A 16,300-nucleotide genomic window follows, 5' to 3' on the forward strand; every position below is an offset into this window, starting at 1 on the left:
GCGGGGTCCCGGCGGGGCTCCGTGGGGCCGGGCTGCGGTCGGCCGCTGTCACGGAGCTTCGCTTTTTTTTGCCCCTAAAATCTGGGCGGTGCCGCTGGGGGCTCCGTCCGGGCTCCGCGGTGCCGTTCCGGGTTCCGCTCCGGGCTGCGCCGCCTAAAGCGGGGTTTAGGGTCCCATAGGGTTCGGCAGGAAGGGCGGAGCCGGCCGCGCTGTGCGGGCACGGCGGGGTGCGGGGCACCGGGAGGGAACGCCGCGCTGCGACCGGGGAGGGCCGGGCGGGAGTCGGCAGGGAGCGGCCGGTCCGCAACTCCGTCCCGGTTTTGGGGTGCCGCCATGGGGCGCGGGGGGCCGCGGAGCTCTGCGGAGCCGCTCCGGTGCCCGGAAGGAATGGCGGCGGAGCGGCGTTCGGGGCTGACGGCGGAGCTGTGCGGTGCGGCCGGGCCACTCCCAGCCCCGCGCTGCTTTTCTTTGCAGCCACATAAGGAATTCTCCCGTACTTGCGGCGTTGTCATGGCGACGTGCGTTGCTCGCACCGGAGCGCCGCTGTGTGAGAGCGGAGCCGTGCTCAGCCCGCGGCCCCGGCTCTGCTCCCCGCGCCCTGGGAAGCGATGCTGGCCGGCTCTGCCCTTGGCTTGGCTCCCTTCTCCGGGCTTTCTGACTCAGGCTTCGCTTCCTGAAGGAAATGGGGGGTGATGGGAGGTGCCGTGGGGCTGCCCGGAGGTGTCACTGCTGCGCTGGCCGGGCTCCGTCCTGCCCGGCGGGATGAAGAAGCGCTGCCTGCAGGAAGGCGGCCCGGAGGGGAAGGGGGGATGGGGATGGAGGAGCGACGTGCCTCCGTTTGCTGGGAGGAGGAGGAGATTCACCAGTGTGAAAGCTGCTCCTCTCCTGCTCGGTGCGTCGTTTGGTTCCTCTTTGAGCAGAGCGCTTCCTCCTCCGAAGCAGCTCTGGGTCGCGGTGTGCTGTGCATCGAAGTGCTGCGGGTTTCCATGGTGAAGAGCAGGGTGTGCCTGCAGCCGAAAGCAAAAGTGCTCCTGCATCCTGCCGGGGGGAGGAGAGGCAGGGTGTGGGTTGTGGCAGGCCGTGCTCCGGCCTCCTTCCTTGGGCATGGCCGGTGGGCTCAGCGTGGCCTCGTTGCTGGAGGCTGGGGTATTTCCTACGTGCCTGCTGTGTGTTTGTGTGCTGGGCTCTGCGGTGCATCGCTGCTGGGAAATGGCTGTGACCGCCTCCATTTTGGTAGCGGTGTGGAAATCCTGCTGAAGGGGGTGCTGGCCGTTTTTGGGGTGCCCCTGGGGCGTTGGTGTCCCTCTGAGGCTGCCTGCAGGCTCCATTCAGGGCTTTATGGAGCAGATGTGGCTGCTGGGGGTGTTGCTGGAGCTCTGGGGGTGGCGGTTCTGAGCTCTGCTGCTTCACTCAAACCTCGGTCGCTGCTGTGGTCGCACACTGGGCGATGAGCTGAGCCCGTGGGCTCCCAGCATCGTGCTGGCACGCGTTGCTGGGCAGTGGCTCCCAGCCTGGCTTGGGCCGGGTGAGGATTCTGCTCTGTGGGATCAGTGAGTGCCGCTGGCCGGAGCCCCTGAGCTGCGCTGTGGCCCCTCAGCGGGGCAGGCAGAGCTCTGAGCACGGAGCCGATCATTGAGTTGCTGTTGAGAGGGGCTTGGATTTGAGCAGCGCCGGCATCCAGATCGCAGGAGTAAACTGACTTGGTGCTAAATGCCGGCTGTCACGGCGCGCTGGAGCAGCGGATAAATAGGGCTGATTGATGGCCTGGCAGGATTACAGCAGCTGTGCAGAAGAGACATTAGTGTAAGTCATCCACTTAGTGTTTATGGCTTAAAGTGTCACGTCAGCTCGAGCTGACAGGCGAGAAACCTGTGTGGCAGCGGCTGCTGCGTGCGTGAGCCCGTGTGAAATGTTGCAAGGCTTATCTCGGAATGCAGGACTTGGTGTAAGAAAGTGGATGCAGCTCCTCCACTTTGTTTGGGCTTCCTCAGTGCTGCTGCTGTCCCCCAGCTGCCCTGTGCTGCTGCCTGCAGGCTCAGCCGCCCTCCTTGCTCCCCCCCAGGCTGAGGCAGAGGTGGCATCCCTGAACCGCCGCATCCAGCTGGTGGAGGAGGAGCTGGACCGGGCCCAGGAGCGCCTCGCCACCGCTCTGCAGAAGCTGGAGGAGGCTGAGAAGGCCGCAGATGAAAGCGAAAGGTGAGCAGGGGAGGCCGCTGTGCTGTCAGCCGTGCAGGGGGGGTCCCTGGATGGGGCCCTGCGGTGTCGGCATCTTCAGCTTCCGAAGGTGGGGAGCCGGTGCCACGGTGAGGCCGGGTGTGGGAGGACCTGCTGCTGCTGCTGGAGTGGGGCTGTTGGTCTTCGGGGAGCCGTGGCTGCTGGGTTCCCTCCTGAAGGAGCAGTGGGGAGGCAGGGGAGCCCCTCCTGCTGCAAGCTCCCTTCTGGCCGGGAGCTCCTGAGCTGGGAACGTGGTTTGGAGGGGAGCGGTCCCAGCAGCGTTTCCAGTTGGCTGATGCACTCTGCTCTGTAGCGCAGCCTGACCTGGCTGCTGGCTGCCATCAAGATTCGGCTTTTCCTGTGCTTCAGCCTGGAAGTGCCTGGCTTGCGGCACAGAATCCCTCCTGACCTGTTGTTCCCAGCTGTGCTTCCTGTGCTCCAGGAGCGCAGTGAGCTGCTGGAGCCGTGCTCAGAGCAGAGTTAACTTTGAGCAGCAGCACAGCAGCGCTGCTTTCCCGTGCCGTCCTCTGCCCTCGGAGGTGTGGTGGCTCAGCAGGGCTGTGCTGTGGCTGGGAATGCTGTCTGCTCTCTGGTGTGCATTCTGCTGCTGGTTGGGGGGGGTTTGTTTTAGTCATCGCTCTCCGATGTGCTTTCTTTGTTTTTCGGGCAGAGGCATGAAAGTCATTGAAAACAGAGCTCTGAAAGATGAGGAGAAGATGGAACTGCAGGAGATCCAGCTGAAGGAAGCCAAGCACATTGCAGAGGAGGCGGACAGGAAGTATGAGGAGGTGAGAGCCCTGGGCGCTGCCGTGCAGCTGGTGCTGGCCAGGAGAGGTGGCTGCTCTTCCTGCGGTCTGTGCTCTCAGTGTGGGGGACCTGGCTCACTTCCCCCAGCCAGCGACTCTGGCAATGCCAGTGGCCCCTGCAGGCGTTCCCGGGCGACCAGAACGGCGTTCATCTTTCTTGCTGTGAACTCCGATTTTTCCCTCCCAGGTTGCTCGGAAGCTGGTGATCATAGAAGGAGACCTGGAGCGTACTGAGGAGAGAGCTGAGCTCGCAGAGTCGTGAGTAACCTGCTTGCATGTGACTGGCACGTGTAGCTGTGCATGGGAACTAACACCGATGGCATTTCTAACCTTGTTACACAAGGCCTGAAGTACAGGGTGGGCTCAGATCTCCAAATGGAAGAGCTGGGGCTGATCTCCTGCTCGGAACAGGATGAGATCCACTGAGAAGGTGGAGTTTGCGTGCATCAAACCCAACACGCCGTGCCTCGCGTTGCACAGAGATGTTCAGACCTTTGCACGAGTGCCTCTCTAGCTGTTGAGGTCGGGCTTTCAAGGCTCGTAGCCAGCAGCGCTGTTTGGTCACTGGATGCGCACACACCGCTGTGGGGCACGTGGCGCTGAGCCTAAAATGGCCGAGGGCTCCTTCCTGGGAGCAGAGAGCGGAGCTGTGGCTGAGGCTGGTCTCTGGCCTCCTTCAGCGTTTCCAGCCATCACGGGGATGTTTGCGCTGCTGAGTAGCAAGCTGAGCTCCTGCTTGGAGCAGAGGTGGCAGAGGTGCCGCTCGGGCTCCTTTCGTGCGCCTCCAGGAGCTGCCCAGGGCCGTTCTGTACTGCGGGCCTCGTCTAACAAAGCCAGCACGTGTGCGGCAGCGGCGCCGTGCTTCCTGCCCAGACACGCATGTCGTGACCATGACTTCTTTGTGTTTCTCCCCTGCCCCTTTTTGGCTCTGCGGTGTTGTGTTCTTGGTGCTCCTTTTGACCCTTGCCCCCACCTGGCTTGTGCCATCATGTGAACGTCACTAACAGTCGTGTCCGGGAGCTGCAGGAGCAGATCAGAGTGATGGACCAGAACTTGAAGTGTCTGTCTGTTGCCGAAGAAAAGGTACTAACCGTTCCCTCCTCGAGCCATTAAACCAGAACTCTCGTGGACTTCTCGCTGCGCTCCTTCCCTCAGCTTCGTTGCGTCCTTCTCTCTCCTGGAATGTTCTGTCCTCTGTCCTGTCTGAGTGGTGGCAGCTGCCCATCTGTCTGTCGGAGCAGCTTCCCTCCTTTCAGCAGAACAAACGTGCAGCTTCTACGTGAGGACGCCGGGTCCCGGCCGTGCCGCTGGCTGCCTGGTGCCCGCGCTGGCAGCGTATCTAAAACGTGACCTTGGAGGCTAGAAGGGAGCTTGCTTTCTGCAGAAGTGCTTCAAAGCAAGGTCCCATCCCGTCTGATCGCAGACAGCCTCCTGAAGAACTCCCTGCTCTCCCCTGCACATGGATTCACTTCTCCTCTCTCCTGTCTTTTCCTCCCACTTCTTTTCCTTTTGTTTTTTTTTTTTTCCTCCCCTCTTTCTTTACAAAACCCCACAGTAAATGTTCCGAGCTGGAGGAGGAGCTGAAGAATGTCACCAACAATCTCAAGTCTCTTGAGGCTCAGGCTGAGAAGGTAGGGCTACTTTTCCAAGGGCCAGAAACGTTTGCTTTGCTGGAAGGGTGCGTGACGGCAGAGCGCCCGCTGGGATGGAGATAATGCAGCTGCAGCCTTAAGCGAGGAGAGCCGTGCTTGCTTTCCCAGGAGAGGTGGTGGATTTCAGCACAGGACTGATCTGACTGTAGAAGCTGTGAGTGCGGGAGGTCTGCTGTGCCCCTGCCTCGGGGCGGCTGGGACGTTAATGCTGCTGGGATGAGAGTCTTTCCTGTGCCTGAGTTGGTGTGTTACGTGCATGGTGTGGGACTTGCAGTCTGACCCAGCCCTCCTGGAGCGAGGGCTCAGAGTTTGGAAGTTTGTGGGCATGCGTACTGCAGTGGGGAGCTGAAGCGTCCCTTTGTAGCTGTAGGCTTTAGGATAGGAGATGCACGAGGCCGCCGAGGGCTGCGGGTCACCCATTGCTTTCCTTCCCCGCAGTACTCCCAAAAAGAGGATAAATACGAGGAAGAGATCAAGATCCTGACCGATAAACTCAAAGAGGTGAGCGGTGGGGAGGCTCAGGAGGGTCTGCCCTGTGTGGCAGAAGCCGTCGCGCTGACTGCCTCGCTCCCGTCTGCAGGCGGAGACCCGTGCTGAGTTTGCTGAGCGCTCCGTAGCCAAGCTGGAGAAGACCATCGACGATTTGGAAGGTACATCTTGGGGAGGGGAAGCCAGGGAGCGTGGTGATGAGTGGGGAGCTGAGAACAACCGCCTCCCAGGCAGCTGGGGAGCGGCGGTGCGGCTCTGAGTCGCTCGGAGCGAGGCTGAACCCATTGCCTGTGTTGAGCTGGTGCCTCCGGGCCACGATCTGCCCTGGCTGCGGCTCCCTGGCTGCGCTGAGGCGGCCCTTGAGCTTCCCGACGCCCTGCCTGATGGCACAGATAGCGAGAGAGCGGTGATCTTGGCTGTCCTGTCCTCAGGAATGTAACCGGATTCCCGTGCTCCAGCTTAACCCCATTTAAGGAGTGGCACAGGGGGAAAAAAAACCACCTGAGCTCGCAGGGATTGGTTACGATAACATTCTTTTGTGTGGAATTTGCTGCTTGTGGCCTGTCTGCAGACAGCGTTAGGAACCAAGCCTCAGGCCTGAGGCTCCCCAGCGTCAGTTCAAGATAAAAGTGCCCCTAATTGCCAGAAGTCCTCTGGTCTGGCTGATGCTGGGCTCCTTTCCTCCTGGTTTCACAGTACTTCAGGAGCGCTCCTGATGTTGCAGCCTGTCCTCTCTCCCAGCCGTGCAAGGAGAAAGCTCCAGCTGCCTCCTCAGATCCGAGGCTGTGGATTCTTCCATAGATAGCTGTGGTGGAGCAGCCACGCTGGCGAGCCAGAGCTCTTGCAGGCCTCCTGCCACAGCATGGGCCTTAGCAGCCTTTTTAGTGCCAGGTCTTGGAGATGGAAAGCCACATCCTACAGCCCGAGTAAAACTCCTGGGTTACTCCAGAAATAGCAGCGTTGTCAGCAGAGCTGTTCCAGAACTGCAGCCAAGCAGCAACCCGAGCCACCCTGCGGTCCAGGGGAGCTGAAATCCTCCCAAGTCCCTGCATGCTGCCCTCGAAAGATGTTGATTGAGCGTTGGCTCCTTCTGGCATTGCTGCTGAGGTGACCTAGTTTATGACAACCGATCAAATTCTCCGGGCCCTGGGAAGCTGTGAATGCCACAGCATTGCAGCCTGGGCAGGAGCCTGCCAGCTCTGCGCCATGTGGGAGCACAGCGGTGTGAGATCCAAGGCCGCCACCCCCGTGGAAGGTGGCAGTGCCCAGCCTGCTCCATTATCTGATGAGAGCCCAGGTGTGGCCCTTCTGTTGGGCTCATCCCACGGGATGGGAATTCCCTCTCTTGCTCACCGCTGTTACTTAACTGACTTCTCCCAAACAGGTTTTTGTACTGAAACCCAAGGTGAGAACAGAACCCTTTGCTGATCCGTGCCCTCCTCTGGTTTAGCAATCATCTCCTTAGGTGGAGCTGCCCTCCCCTCGTGGCTCGCGCTGACCTGGCCGAGCGGCTCCTTCTCATGAGCCGTGGGGTCTGAGCTGCTCAGGCTGTCCTCAGGCCGCGTCAAACCTCCCATTCCTTGCTCAGGGACCAGCAGCCACGCGGCGCAGTCGTGGCGGCTCCCATCTGACTTCATTTGTCTTCTGGTCACCAATCCCACACTGCTTTTCCTGCCCCAGGGTGTTGGAAGAACTCCTGTGCCTTCCCTCATTGTTTCCCTTTTGTTCTCCTCCTAAACCTCTTCTAGATGAGCTCTATGCCCAGAAACTGAAGTACAAAGCAATTAGTGAGGAACTGGACCACGCCCTGAATGACATGACTTCCATGTAAATATGAGCTGGCTGGTGTTTGCCTCTCGCTTCAGCAGGCTAGACCGCCAGAGCTTGCTTGGTTTGCTGTGATTTTCGTAGCTGGAGAATCAATGGCACCGTGTGGTTTAGGTTACTTCTACAGATCTGTGCCTCCGGGATTGTGGAGGCTGCCCTGCAGCATGCTGCCTTCTAACTGTAGGGCCCTGGGAGCTGCATGCGTAACACCGAGAGCTGTGCTGGCCTGAAAGGGTTCTGACTCCAACTCTGAGGAGTGCCATTTCCAGTCCCCCGCTGCAGAGGCTCCCTGCGGTGCCTCGGTTGCCCGCTGGAGCCGCCAGGCTGCGATCTCGGGTTCCTCCGGGGAGAGGAGCAGCTGGCTGGGCTCCGTGGGCATTGCCAGGCAGCCTGGAGGCGGACTGGACCACGATCTGATCTGTGGAAGTAGCTGAACTCGTGTTTCTGCAACTTTGCTCCTTGGCTTTGCGTTGGGATCGGCGGTGAGTTGTGCTAACAGCCGCTCTGCGCAGTCCTTACCACTAACAGGGGAGGCCAGGGATCTGCCCTGTGAGGAGCCCTAACGCAGCACCGAGAGCCCCCAGCCGAGTTTGCCGTGCACAAACACTTGCATTTCTCTTCAACCCGGTGTCTCCTTCTGTTTCACACAGATGAATCTTGCGATTCCAAACTCCACTTTGGATTTGCCTTTCTGCTTGGTGGCTTGTTCTGCGCCTGCACCCTGCACTCACGCTCTCGTCATCTCGCTCTGAATTCCAGCACCTTTTTTTCCACTCACTGTGCACAGGGCATCCCTGGGAATGAGCTGTCGGGATGCTGAAGCTTGACGGCGGCAGCAGCTCCCAGTTACGCTGCGCTCGCTCCTAAACAAAGCTCCCTGTGTTTGAGCCGTGTGCCAGACGCTGCCGTGCTCTGAGGGGCTGCCCTCTGCCATGTCTGCGTGTAGCTGGGAGCGCGTTGTTCTCATCTGCATATCTTACGGAGAGCCATAAAGCGCCTTTTGTATTTCTCTTGCCTCTTCCTCGAGCATGATGTCACCTTTTTAAAGGAAAAACAACTCTTGTGTGAATAGAAGAGCTGGTGCCGTTGAGAAACGGGTTTCTAGTGACCACTTGCTGCTGCTTTAGATAACAGTTGCGGTATTGCCCTCATGCTGGTGTCACCCCCCGGGCCTTGGTGGAACACAGCCTTGGTTAATGCGCTCCATGTCTCGCTGCGGGCGCGTTAGCAGCTCACAGATGCAAACTGCAGCTCTGCACGCGGCGCCCTGGCGCACAGCACGCTCTGTAGGGTGCAGGAGGGGCCTTGTGTCGGAGCAGGGCGTCCTCCTGTCTGTCTGTCGGCCTGGCTGAAGGCGCTCCTCACCTGTAGCGCTCCTGGCCTTGGTTGTCACGTGCTGGCTTGCAGCGGGCAGCCGCCACGGCTGGTGAGGTGTGAGCTGCTGAACACCGCGTGCCTCTGGCTGACTTCCAGCAGGGCAGCAGCAGTCTGGGTGCTGTGCGTGGGGTGGGTGCGTACGGCTCCTGCTTCAGGGGGCAGAGCTGCAGCAGTGCCGGGGGGCTCACGATGCACAGCTCGGGCTCCTGTGTGGGGCTGGGGGTGGCGGAGGACCCTTGGGGGGTGGATGTGGCGTACAGCAGGACGCTGAGCACGGCTGCAGGCACGTAACACGTCGCTGCCGGTGTGAGTCTGGAGTCTTTCTGGTTGCTCTGGGACCGTGAAAACTGATTTGCCTCTTGTAACTCTGTGCTGCCTCGCGGTGGCTTCTCCAATGCTTCTTCCTTCCTGCATTGGTTCCTCTGCCACAGGGCCCGAAGAGCCCTTCAGGAATCGAGCTTTGGTGAAATGGGACATCTCCCCTGGTTCCCCGAACCTCAGGTTTGTGCACAGCCTGCTCTGCACACACATGGCGCTCCCAGTCGGCACGGTGGCGCGCTGAGCCGTGTTAGGGCTGTCCCCTGCGTGGGGCGGGGGAGGAGGAGGCGCTTCTGTGAGGAATCCCAGAGTAAGAGCTTGGGAAGCTCTGCAGATGTTGGCTGGGTGCTTTGCGGAGCTCTGGTCCCAGAAGTGAGAATCCTTGTCGGTACCCAGCTGTGCAGCTGAGGTGGGGGGTCTGGCTGTGTGGGGGGCGGCCTCTCGTTACCTCCCGGGAGGTGGAGGCTTCCAGCCAGCACTGCCTGCCAGCTCCCCCCGCTGGAGGTGGCACGGTGCTCCCTGCCCTTGTGAAATGGCCTCTCCTCGAGGGGAGGTCCTGGCTCTGGGTTTGTTACCTGCTCCCATGGAGCGGAGCGGGCGTTGCAAACCACGTTCCTGAAGGCTGGGCCGCGGCAAGCCCGTTCCCCGCTCATCCTGGTGGAACTCCACGGTGGGTGGGTGATGCAATTCCTGCCCTGGGAGGTTTTGGGAAGCTTCTGGTCTGACGGGATTGCAGGGCTTGTGCAGGCTGGTTGCCACAGGCTGGGCTCCCGGTGCAGGATTGCTGCAGGCGCAGATAAGCCGACCACAAAGGGTCGTGGGGCTCCGCGTGGCTGCGAGGCTGCCCTGCAGGCTGGGAGGGAGCAGAGCAGGTCAGGCATTGCTGCAGCCCTGCAGATGTGAGCGGCCGCTCCGTGTTCAGAAGCCGTTCCCGAGGTGTCAGGAAGGTCACGGTGATGACTGCAGTCGGGTTCTCCCTCACATGGGCGCCTTGTCAGGGCTCTGCCCACGAGCAGTAATATTGCCTGGGAGCTGCCGTTGCCCCAGCCTCTGGTTGCTGGCCCTTCCACTGACTGCAGTTTCATCCCATCTCTTGCCCCAGAGACCCAGGCCCAGCTGGGAGGGCGATGCTGGGAGCCTGCGTGCAGGGCAGGCTGGTGCTGGCGTCCCCATCAGCACGGCTTCCCTCTGCTCCTGCTTGGGTTGCAGCAGGGTGGAAATTTCAGCTCCTCCAGTCGTTGCTTTGTCCCTTGGCGGCTTGGAAGGGGGGTCAGTCAGCGCTGCCACCCTGTGTCCTGCAGAGCGGGGTGCAGCTGGGTGAGGAGAAGCTTCTCCCCTGTGTGGGGATGTCAGGGTGGCTCGGGGGGCAGGGAGGGATGTGCTGTGACTGCTCAGGGGAACAGCTGAACTTGACGTGGGCAGGCCTTGCTCGGGAGCAATTGTTCCTAGATTGAAAGTAACGAGGAACAGCGCGGCCCTCCTGAGGTCGCTGGCGGTTCCTGGGGTTCCCGTAGCACCTGCAGGCTGCGAGGTGTGAAGGCAGCAGCTGTGCTTTGTGCTCGTCGTGGTGCGCTGTGTGCCACCGCAGCTACGAGGATGATTTCTGTCCGGCTGGAAGCTGTGGCCAAGGGATTTTTTTCACTGCCTGGAATCCCCCAAGTGCAGGAATCGGACCCTGGGAGGTGTTTGTGGTTCAGCTGCTGTGGGACTCTTTCTTCAGAGCCCTCCTCGGGCTTAAAGCACATCCCACATCCTTCTCCTTCCCTGGCTACGGTGCAGCCCAGCCTGCGGACTCTTCTGGCATTTCTCCCTTCCTTTGCCTTCCCGAACCTTTGGCAGCACTTCCACTTCTGCCCATGCGTGGCTTCCACTGCGATCTTCCCGAGCTCAGAAGCAAATTAGAGCGCAGTAAACCTTTGTTCTTCCCAGCTTCCTGTGTGCGATAGCCCGGGCTCGGTCCTCGCAGGCAGGCTATGGACGTGCTCCTCTGGCTGCTCTACTAACCTGCCCTTTCTCTCTTTTTCTCTCTTCCTCTTCTTCCCCTCATCCTGTTGCTGCTGCAGAGCGCCTGTACAGCCAGCTCGAGAAAAGCCGCCTGCTCTCTAACGAGCTGAAGCTAACGCTGCATGATCTGTGTGACTGAGAAGGGGCCCACTAATGCCATTAAGCGAGCTAATTGCGACCACCAGTGCTGTGGACCACACTGAGATCTGAGCACTCTTAAGCCTGGCACACTTGCAAATTCTATGCAACCGCTGCTATTGAACGGGGCAGTTGAATTTCTTCTCTAACTTATTTTAAGGGCTTTTTAAAAAATTATTATTATTATTATAAAAGTAACCTGTATTCTCGGTGCAAAACCTCTCAGCCTTGGCTGATCTTTCAGCAGCCCTGTTCACTTGCACAGGGGGCTGCCTGGCTCCTCCAGGGAACCAGAACGGCTGCACCCACCCAGAGAGGGGTGGTGTGAAGTCAGGCTCGTGCCTGCTGGAAGATGCCTGTCACGGGCTAGAACTTAATGACTGTTAGCTGACTGTGGGATTTCCTGCTGCATGGAATGACGGCTCCTAACAATAAATGACTGACCTCGCTGTCTGTGAGACGCCGCACACCTGTAGTGCTTTCCTGTGTAGCCGAGTCGACCTCAGAGGTCTGGGGGAAGCAGTGATGCCTGGGGCCTCATCTCAGAGCGGCTGTGGAGTCCCAGGACGGGTTGGGGAAGCTTGCGGGTGTTTTGAGAGCAAGTCTCCGAACCCACGACCTGCAGCTGTCTCTCGAGCGCCCGCAGGGAGCCCTGAAATGCTGCAGTAGTTGGTGCTGTAGGAGAGGTGCTGCTTGCTGCGTGTGCCGCGCTGTCTCTCACCCTGGGGTGGCTGCAGCCCCTCCCTGCCCCCCCCGGGAGGTGGAGAGCAGCTCTGAGCACCCGCCTGTTCCTAAAGGCCGTCTTCCCACAGCGTGGCTACCCGGTGTCCCGCCGCGTGGATTTCTTCAGTGGTATGGGTGGGCTCACCTATGGAGTAAAGCGCACCTAGAGTGCTAGTTGCTGATCTGAGCTCTCCTCCTGGCTGAAGGACAATGTGAGAACCGACTGCGCGAGCTGCCCGGAGCCTCGGGCAGAGCTGCAGCACCCCGCTCTACTCGCTCACTGCCTGCTGTTTGTGCGCTCCTTGGTTGTCTGCTCCCTGCTGCTAGGTAGCAACGGTCCTGGTGGCCAGCTTGGCATCTCTATCCTGCGCTGGGGGGGATGGGGGCACAATCGGTTGTAATCCTAGGGGCTGGTTTCTTACGTGTGTTTAATCCTTAAGTTGCTCTTGGGTGGCTTGCTGGGCCACGGGGGCTGCTGTCTGAAGCGTTGAAGCCCCGGGGGGAAGCTAGCTGCAGTCTGAGGCACCTGCATGCACAGTGCTGCCCACAGCAGTAGCTCAGAGCGCGTCCTGCGGAGCAGCAGCGGCGTGAGAACGAGGGCTGCAAAGAAACAGGTAAACTCCAGAGCTGCTCACTGCAACCAGCCAGGCACCCACGGTTTGAGAACGCTGGGAAGGGGCAGGCGTGAGCTTTCGTTGCCCGAGGTCTCTCCGTTGCCTGAAGCTGACTTGTAACTCTGCCTCTTGCTTCCTGCCAGATAAACTGAAATCCACCAAAGAGGAGCATCTCTGCACGCAACGAATGCTGGACCAGACCCTGCTAGACCTGAACGAGATGTAATGGAGCCCCGCTGCTGCCTCTGCCACACGACGCCCGGGGTCAGCCCAGCCCCCGCTGCCCTCTAACCCTTGGGCTCCGTTTCCTTTCTGTTGCCAACTTGCCCCAATGCAGCTCTGCTTCTTCACCTGGGGGTTAGAGGTCACCGGGTTGGGCAGAGCTTCACACAGCGTAATTAAGGGAAATAAACGATGCAATAATGTTGGGGGAGAGCATGTTTGAGATGTACACATTTTGTAACTACCTTCTTTTTCCTTTTTTTTTTTTTTTTGTAGCAACCATTGTAAACATTCCAAATAAGCGATGCTGGTGAGCTACAAACAAAGCTCTGGGCTTTAATTTTGGTATTAACCCCTTGGAGCCCAGTTTGGGGGAGAGGAGGTGGGAGTGGGGCTGGGCTGGGCATGCTTTGCTCTGAGAGCTGCTTGCCAAACGAGCAGTTCCATTTCTCAGCTTTAAGGTAACTCTGTGGAGAAGCAATTTGAGCAAAAGCAGTTTTGTTTTTTTTTGTGTGTGGTTTTTTTGTTTGTTTGTTTGTTTTAAATTTTTCCCCTTGTTCTCCAAACAGCTCAAGCTGTTGGGTCAGTGGTTGTTCCCTTTTCCCTCCCCGGTGTTCCCCTTTCCTTTCTCACGGGTTCCACGCAGCCGTGGCTCCCGATGCCCAGGGGTGGCTCTGCCTTCACTCAGTGCTTTGCCCCTCATCCCTGGGCTCAGCCTGACAGCTTCAGTCCTGCTTTTCTCCAAGCAGTTCTGCCTCCCCAGGCAGAGGCCTTTCCCTCCGGGCCCGCAGAGCTCCCACGTCTCCCCCTGTGGTGTCTGTGAGGCCGAGCGCAGGCAGGCTGGGCCGTTGCTGTGTGCTCGTTGCGGTTACGGGGCCAATCTGGAGGAAAAAAAAAAAAAGCAAACAAAAGAACGATGTCGAGTGTTTTGATACTAAATTGAGAACTTGTCTTACTGTCTTTTGAAATAAAAAGCGATCTCTCCACACCGTGTCGCCTCGCTCTGTTCGGTGTGCGGGAGCGCTTGGGGGGGGGGGGGGGGGGGGGGGGGCGCACGGGCTCGGAGAGAAATTGGCGCGCTGCGAGGGCGGGGCATCGCGCATGCGCAGTGAGCTAATGCCGCTCACGTGCTCTTAACGCGCATGCGCAGCCAGCAGGTGCCGGGTGCGCGTCGTCCTAACGCGCACGCGCAGAGAGCTGTGTGAGCGGCGCCATTTTGCTTCGCTGACAGGATGCGGCGGGCTCGGCGCTTTCGCCTTCTCGCCCTCGTTGTGTTCGTCGTGGTGCCTTCTTGCTCCTTTAAGCTTAATGCGCCCAAAGTGTTGCTGCCCTTCAGCCGGGAGATCAGGGTGTCTTTCGTGCTGGAGGCCGAGGGGGGCTGTTACTCGTGGTGAGGGAGGGAGCAAGCAGTGCTGAAGGGGGTGGGGGGGTGGAAAGGTGTGTGGGGATGGAGGGGTTCGGGGTGCAGTGAGGAGGCAGGGGCCTGGGTCAGGGGCCTTGTGTGTGATAATGGCCGTGGCTGTGCTGTGTGGCTGCCAGACAGAGGCCCATGGCCTGCCTGACAGGCTCTATGGCCTGCACAATGGAGGGCTATGGCCTGCCTGACGGAGGCCTATGATCTGCCTCACAGAGGTCTGTACCCTGCCCAACAGAGGCCCGTGGTCTGCCCAGAAGGGCGGTGAGGAGCCCAGTGCTCTGACAGTGCTGTAAAGATAGACACGTAAGCAGAGAAGGGAATGTCTTTGTGTCTTTCAGGCGTTCCATGCACGACAACGTTGTCACAGCTGAGCCCTTTCATGAGAATGGTGCTGCGTGCTCCCAGAAAGCCCTGCTGTCTGCTCAGTCCACACAGCCCACCAGGCTGAGCAGTGCTGTGATGGCTGAGGAGCACGGTGGGTGGAAAAGCAGAGGCTCATGAGGTGGGAGGTGATGTAGGATTTAGGACTTGTATCAAAGTGTACGATATCGTGATATTATTTTGTTGAAAACAAGCTGTGATGAGTGATAACAGCTCAGCCACGTTCTGCAGGGTGAGAAAGCAGCTATTGATTATTCTCACTGGCAGAGCTTTTCGCAGCTGTTGAGTCCATAGGAACCTGCAGGGGCTGAACGAAGCGCTGTTTGTTCCCTTGCTGCAGTCACCGGCCACACACTCCGCTGCGACGTGATGGTTGATGTGATCAACAGCATTGAGATTCTGTCCCGAACTCGGGAGATCTACGTGGAGGATTCTCCCCTGGAGCTGGCAGTGAGAGCCCTGGATGTCAAAGGTACGGTTGTGAGAAGGGCTCTCCCAGTACCACGCCAGAGCTGTGCTCTGAGAAATAAATGCTGCTTGTTGCCTTCGTGTTCAGAAGGAAAGGAGGCTCGATTTTACCATGGCAGCTAACAAGAGTGCATGAATTCTCCCCTTCATGTGAGTTTTCACTTTTGTTTTCAGGCAACACGTTCAGTAGCTTGTCAGGAATGGTTTTTGAGTGGAGCGTCGCAAAGGATGAGGATGTGGACAGCGTGGAATTGTCAGACAAAATAAGGTGACTGTGACAAGAAGGATGGGGGGATGTTTAGGGCTTGCTTTCATCTTGGGGTGCTCCTAGGGTGAGGAATTCACACGCATTGGATTAAATGCTTGAGCTTCATCCCTGGGCAGTTTTAAATCTCTGTCAGGGGGGATCCCAAGGAATCCAGCTTAAGTTTGAGCTTCTGCTTCAAACTGGGGCTGTGATTGGAGACTTGCAGGCATGTTTCCTACCTGCTTTTTTCCACAGTTCTCTGCTCATGATTTCTTCCTGATCAATGGCCTCGTGGCACACGAGCCTGGCTGCGTTAGTGAATCCAAAATGGTCACGGAGATGGCAGCCAAGGTTACTTTTGTTTTCTTGTCAGGATTTTAAAGTACTCGGAAGCTGACTATTCCCCACCAAACCACATCGTTGAGCTGGAAAGAGCAGAAAAACAAGGAGACAGAATCCTGGTGTCAGGAATCACGACTGGAGCAGCGGTTATAAGAGTGCGAGTACACGAATCGACCTACAAGGTGAATAATCAGCACGATTTTCTTGATAGAAAAAAAAACAAATACAATCCAAACCTCTGTTTTAAGGCAAACTGCATGGAAAACATGCATTTCTTTGTCGTTTTTTCCGGCTTTGGCTGTCGTGGCCGTGGGTAACAGCAGCCTTCTGATTTCCCTTTAGAAAGTGGCTGCTGCTGTGGTACGCCTGCTGGTTCTGGAGCACGTAGTGCTGATCCCCGCTCACGATGTTCACCTCCTGGTTGGAGCACTTGTGAAATACAGAGTTGCAAAAGTTGTGCGGGGGAAGATGACAGGTAAGTTGAGCCCAGTTTTCTGCTGAGCTTTGTGACTCGGCCGTGGATTCGTTGTGGTTTTCTGAGCCTTAGAGATGAAGTCTGGTTCTGAGCCGCCTGGCTGCCGGGGCCTCGTTGTGCTGGAATGCGGCACCCTGTGGAAATGGGGAATGGTGGCAGGGTGGATGCGAATCGATTCCCACGTGTGGCAGCTCCTGAGCGCTGATCTGACGCTGCCAGCGTGGAGAAAACAGCAGCCAGTTCCTTCTTTAGACTGACGGAGTGCTGCCGTTGTTGTTCGGTCCTTGCGTTCGTGCCTGCTGAAAGAGAATGCTTCGTAGAGAGCGGAGGTGGTTATAAAACCACGGCAATTGTTGTGCTTTGCAGAGCTGGAATTTCCTCTGGAGCATTACGAGCTGCAGCTTCGGGATCAGGTCGCTGCTCCTGGGGGCTCTGAGCTCCTGCCTGTGGCCAACCTGGACGGGAGGAGCGGCGCCGTGCGAGCCGTGCAGCTGGGGCAGAGCGGCCTGGTTGTGGTCCATCGCAGTATCCTTGTGTGCTGCGCTCTGTGCTGCTGGGCAGCTCATAGAATCATAGAATCATAGAA

General features: G+C 58.6%; 2 protein-coding genes across 13 annotated transcripts; both read left to right on the plus strand.

Annotated features, from left to right (window-relative positions):
• The first annotated feature begins 2,043 nt into the window (after positions 1-2,043).
• On the plus strand, positions 2,044-13,370 carry TPM3 (tropomyosin 3). 12 transcript variants are annotated; one of them, XM_042816423.1, is made up of 10 exons: positions 2,044-2,196; positions 2,885-3,002; positions 3,208-3,278; positions 4,028-4,103; positions 5,111-5,173; positions 5,253-5,322; positions 6,910-6,988; positions 8,797-8,866; positions 11,638-11,760; positions 12,306-12,394. In XM_042816423.1, exons 2-9 carry the CDS (start codon positions 2,889-2,891, stop codon positions 11,713-11,715), a joined length of 621 nt encoding a protein of 206 aa, XP_042672357.1. In that variant the 5' UTR covers positions 2,044-2,196; positions 2,885-2,888; the 3' UTR covers positions 11,716-11,760; positions 12,306-12,394. The 12 variants fall into 12 exon arrangements, 11 of the variants coding, with proteins under 11 accessions (XP_042672357.1, XP_042672356.1, XP_042672358.1 ...); XM_042816422.1 differs by lacking the exon at positions 4,028-4,103 and adding an exon at positions 4,576-4,651; XR_006168400.1 differs by lacking the exons at positions 4,028-4,103; positions 8,797-8,866 and adding an exon at positions 4,576-4,651 and having other exon boundaries at positions 2,045-2,196.
• A 246-nt stretch (positions 13,371-13,616) lies between these two features.
• On the plus strand, positions 13,617-16,239 carry LOC122159183 (nuclear pore membrane glycoprotein 210-like; the record flags this gene model as incomplete). The annotated part of the gene is made up of 7 exons (XM_042816421.1): positions 13,617-13,774; positions 14,140-14,276; positions 14,523-14,654; positions 14,825-14,918; positions 15,271-15,421; positions 15,582-15,714; positions 16,081-16,239. Coding segments are annotated over exons 1-7 (964 nt in total), but the record flags the coding sequence as incomplete, so codon positions are not given.
• Positions 16,240-16,300: the final 61 nt, after the last annotated feature.

This window comes from Centrocercus urophasianus, unplaced genomic scaffold (genome assembly GCF_019232065.1).
Source record: "Centrocercus urophasianus isolate 14NV4802_14NV808 unplaced genomic scaffold, USGS_Curo_1.0 seq_152, whole genome shotgun sequence".
In the NCBI taxonomy this organism is placed as follows: Eukaryota; Metazoa; Chordata; class Aves; order Galliformes; family Phasianidae; genus Centrocercus; species Centrocercus urophasianus.

What these genes read in the sequence shown, in the direction of transcription:
- TPM3 (XM_042816423.1), top strand. Translation starts at nt 2,889, where the DNA reads ATGAAAGTCATTGAAAACAGAGCTCTGAAAGATGAGGAGAAGATGGAA. An exon ending in CGGACAGGAAGTATGAGGAG is followed by an intron (nt 3,003 to 3,207) that starts GTGAGAGCCCTG and finishes TTTCCCTCCCAG; the next exon opens with GTTGCTCGGAAGCTGGTGAT. An exon ending in TGTCTGTTGCCGAAGAAAAG is followed by an intron (nt 4,104 to 5,110) that starts GTACTAACCGTT and finishes CCTTCCCCGCAG; the next exon opens with TACTCCCAAAAAGAGGATAA.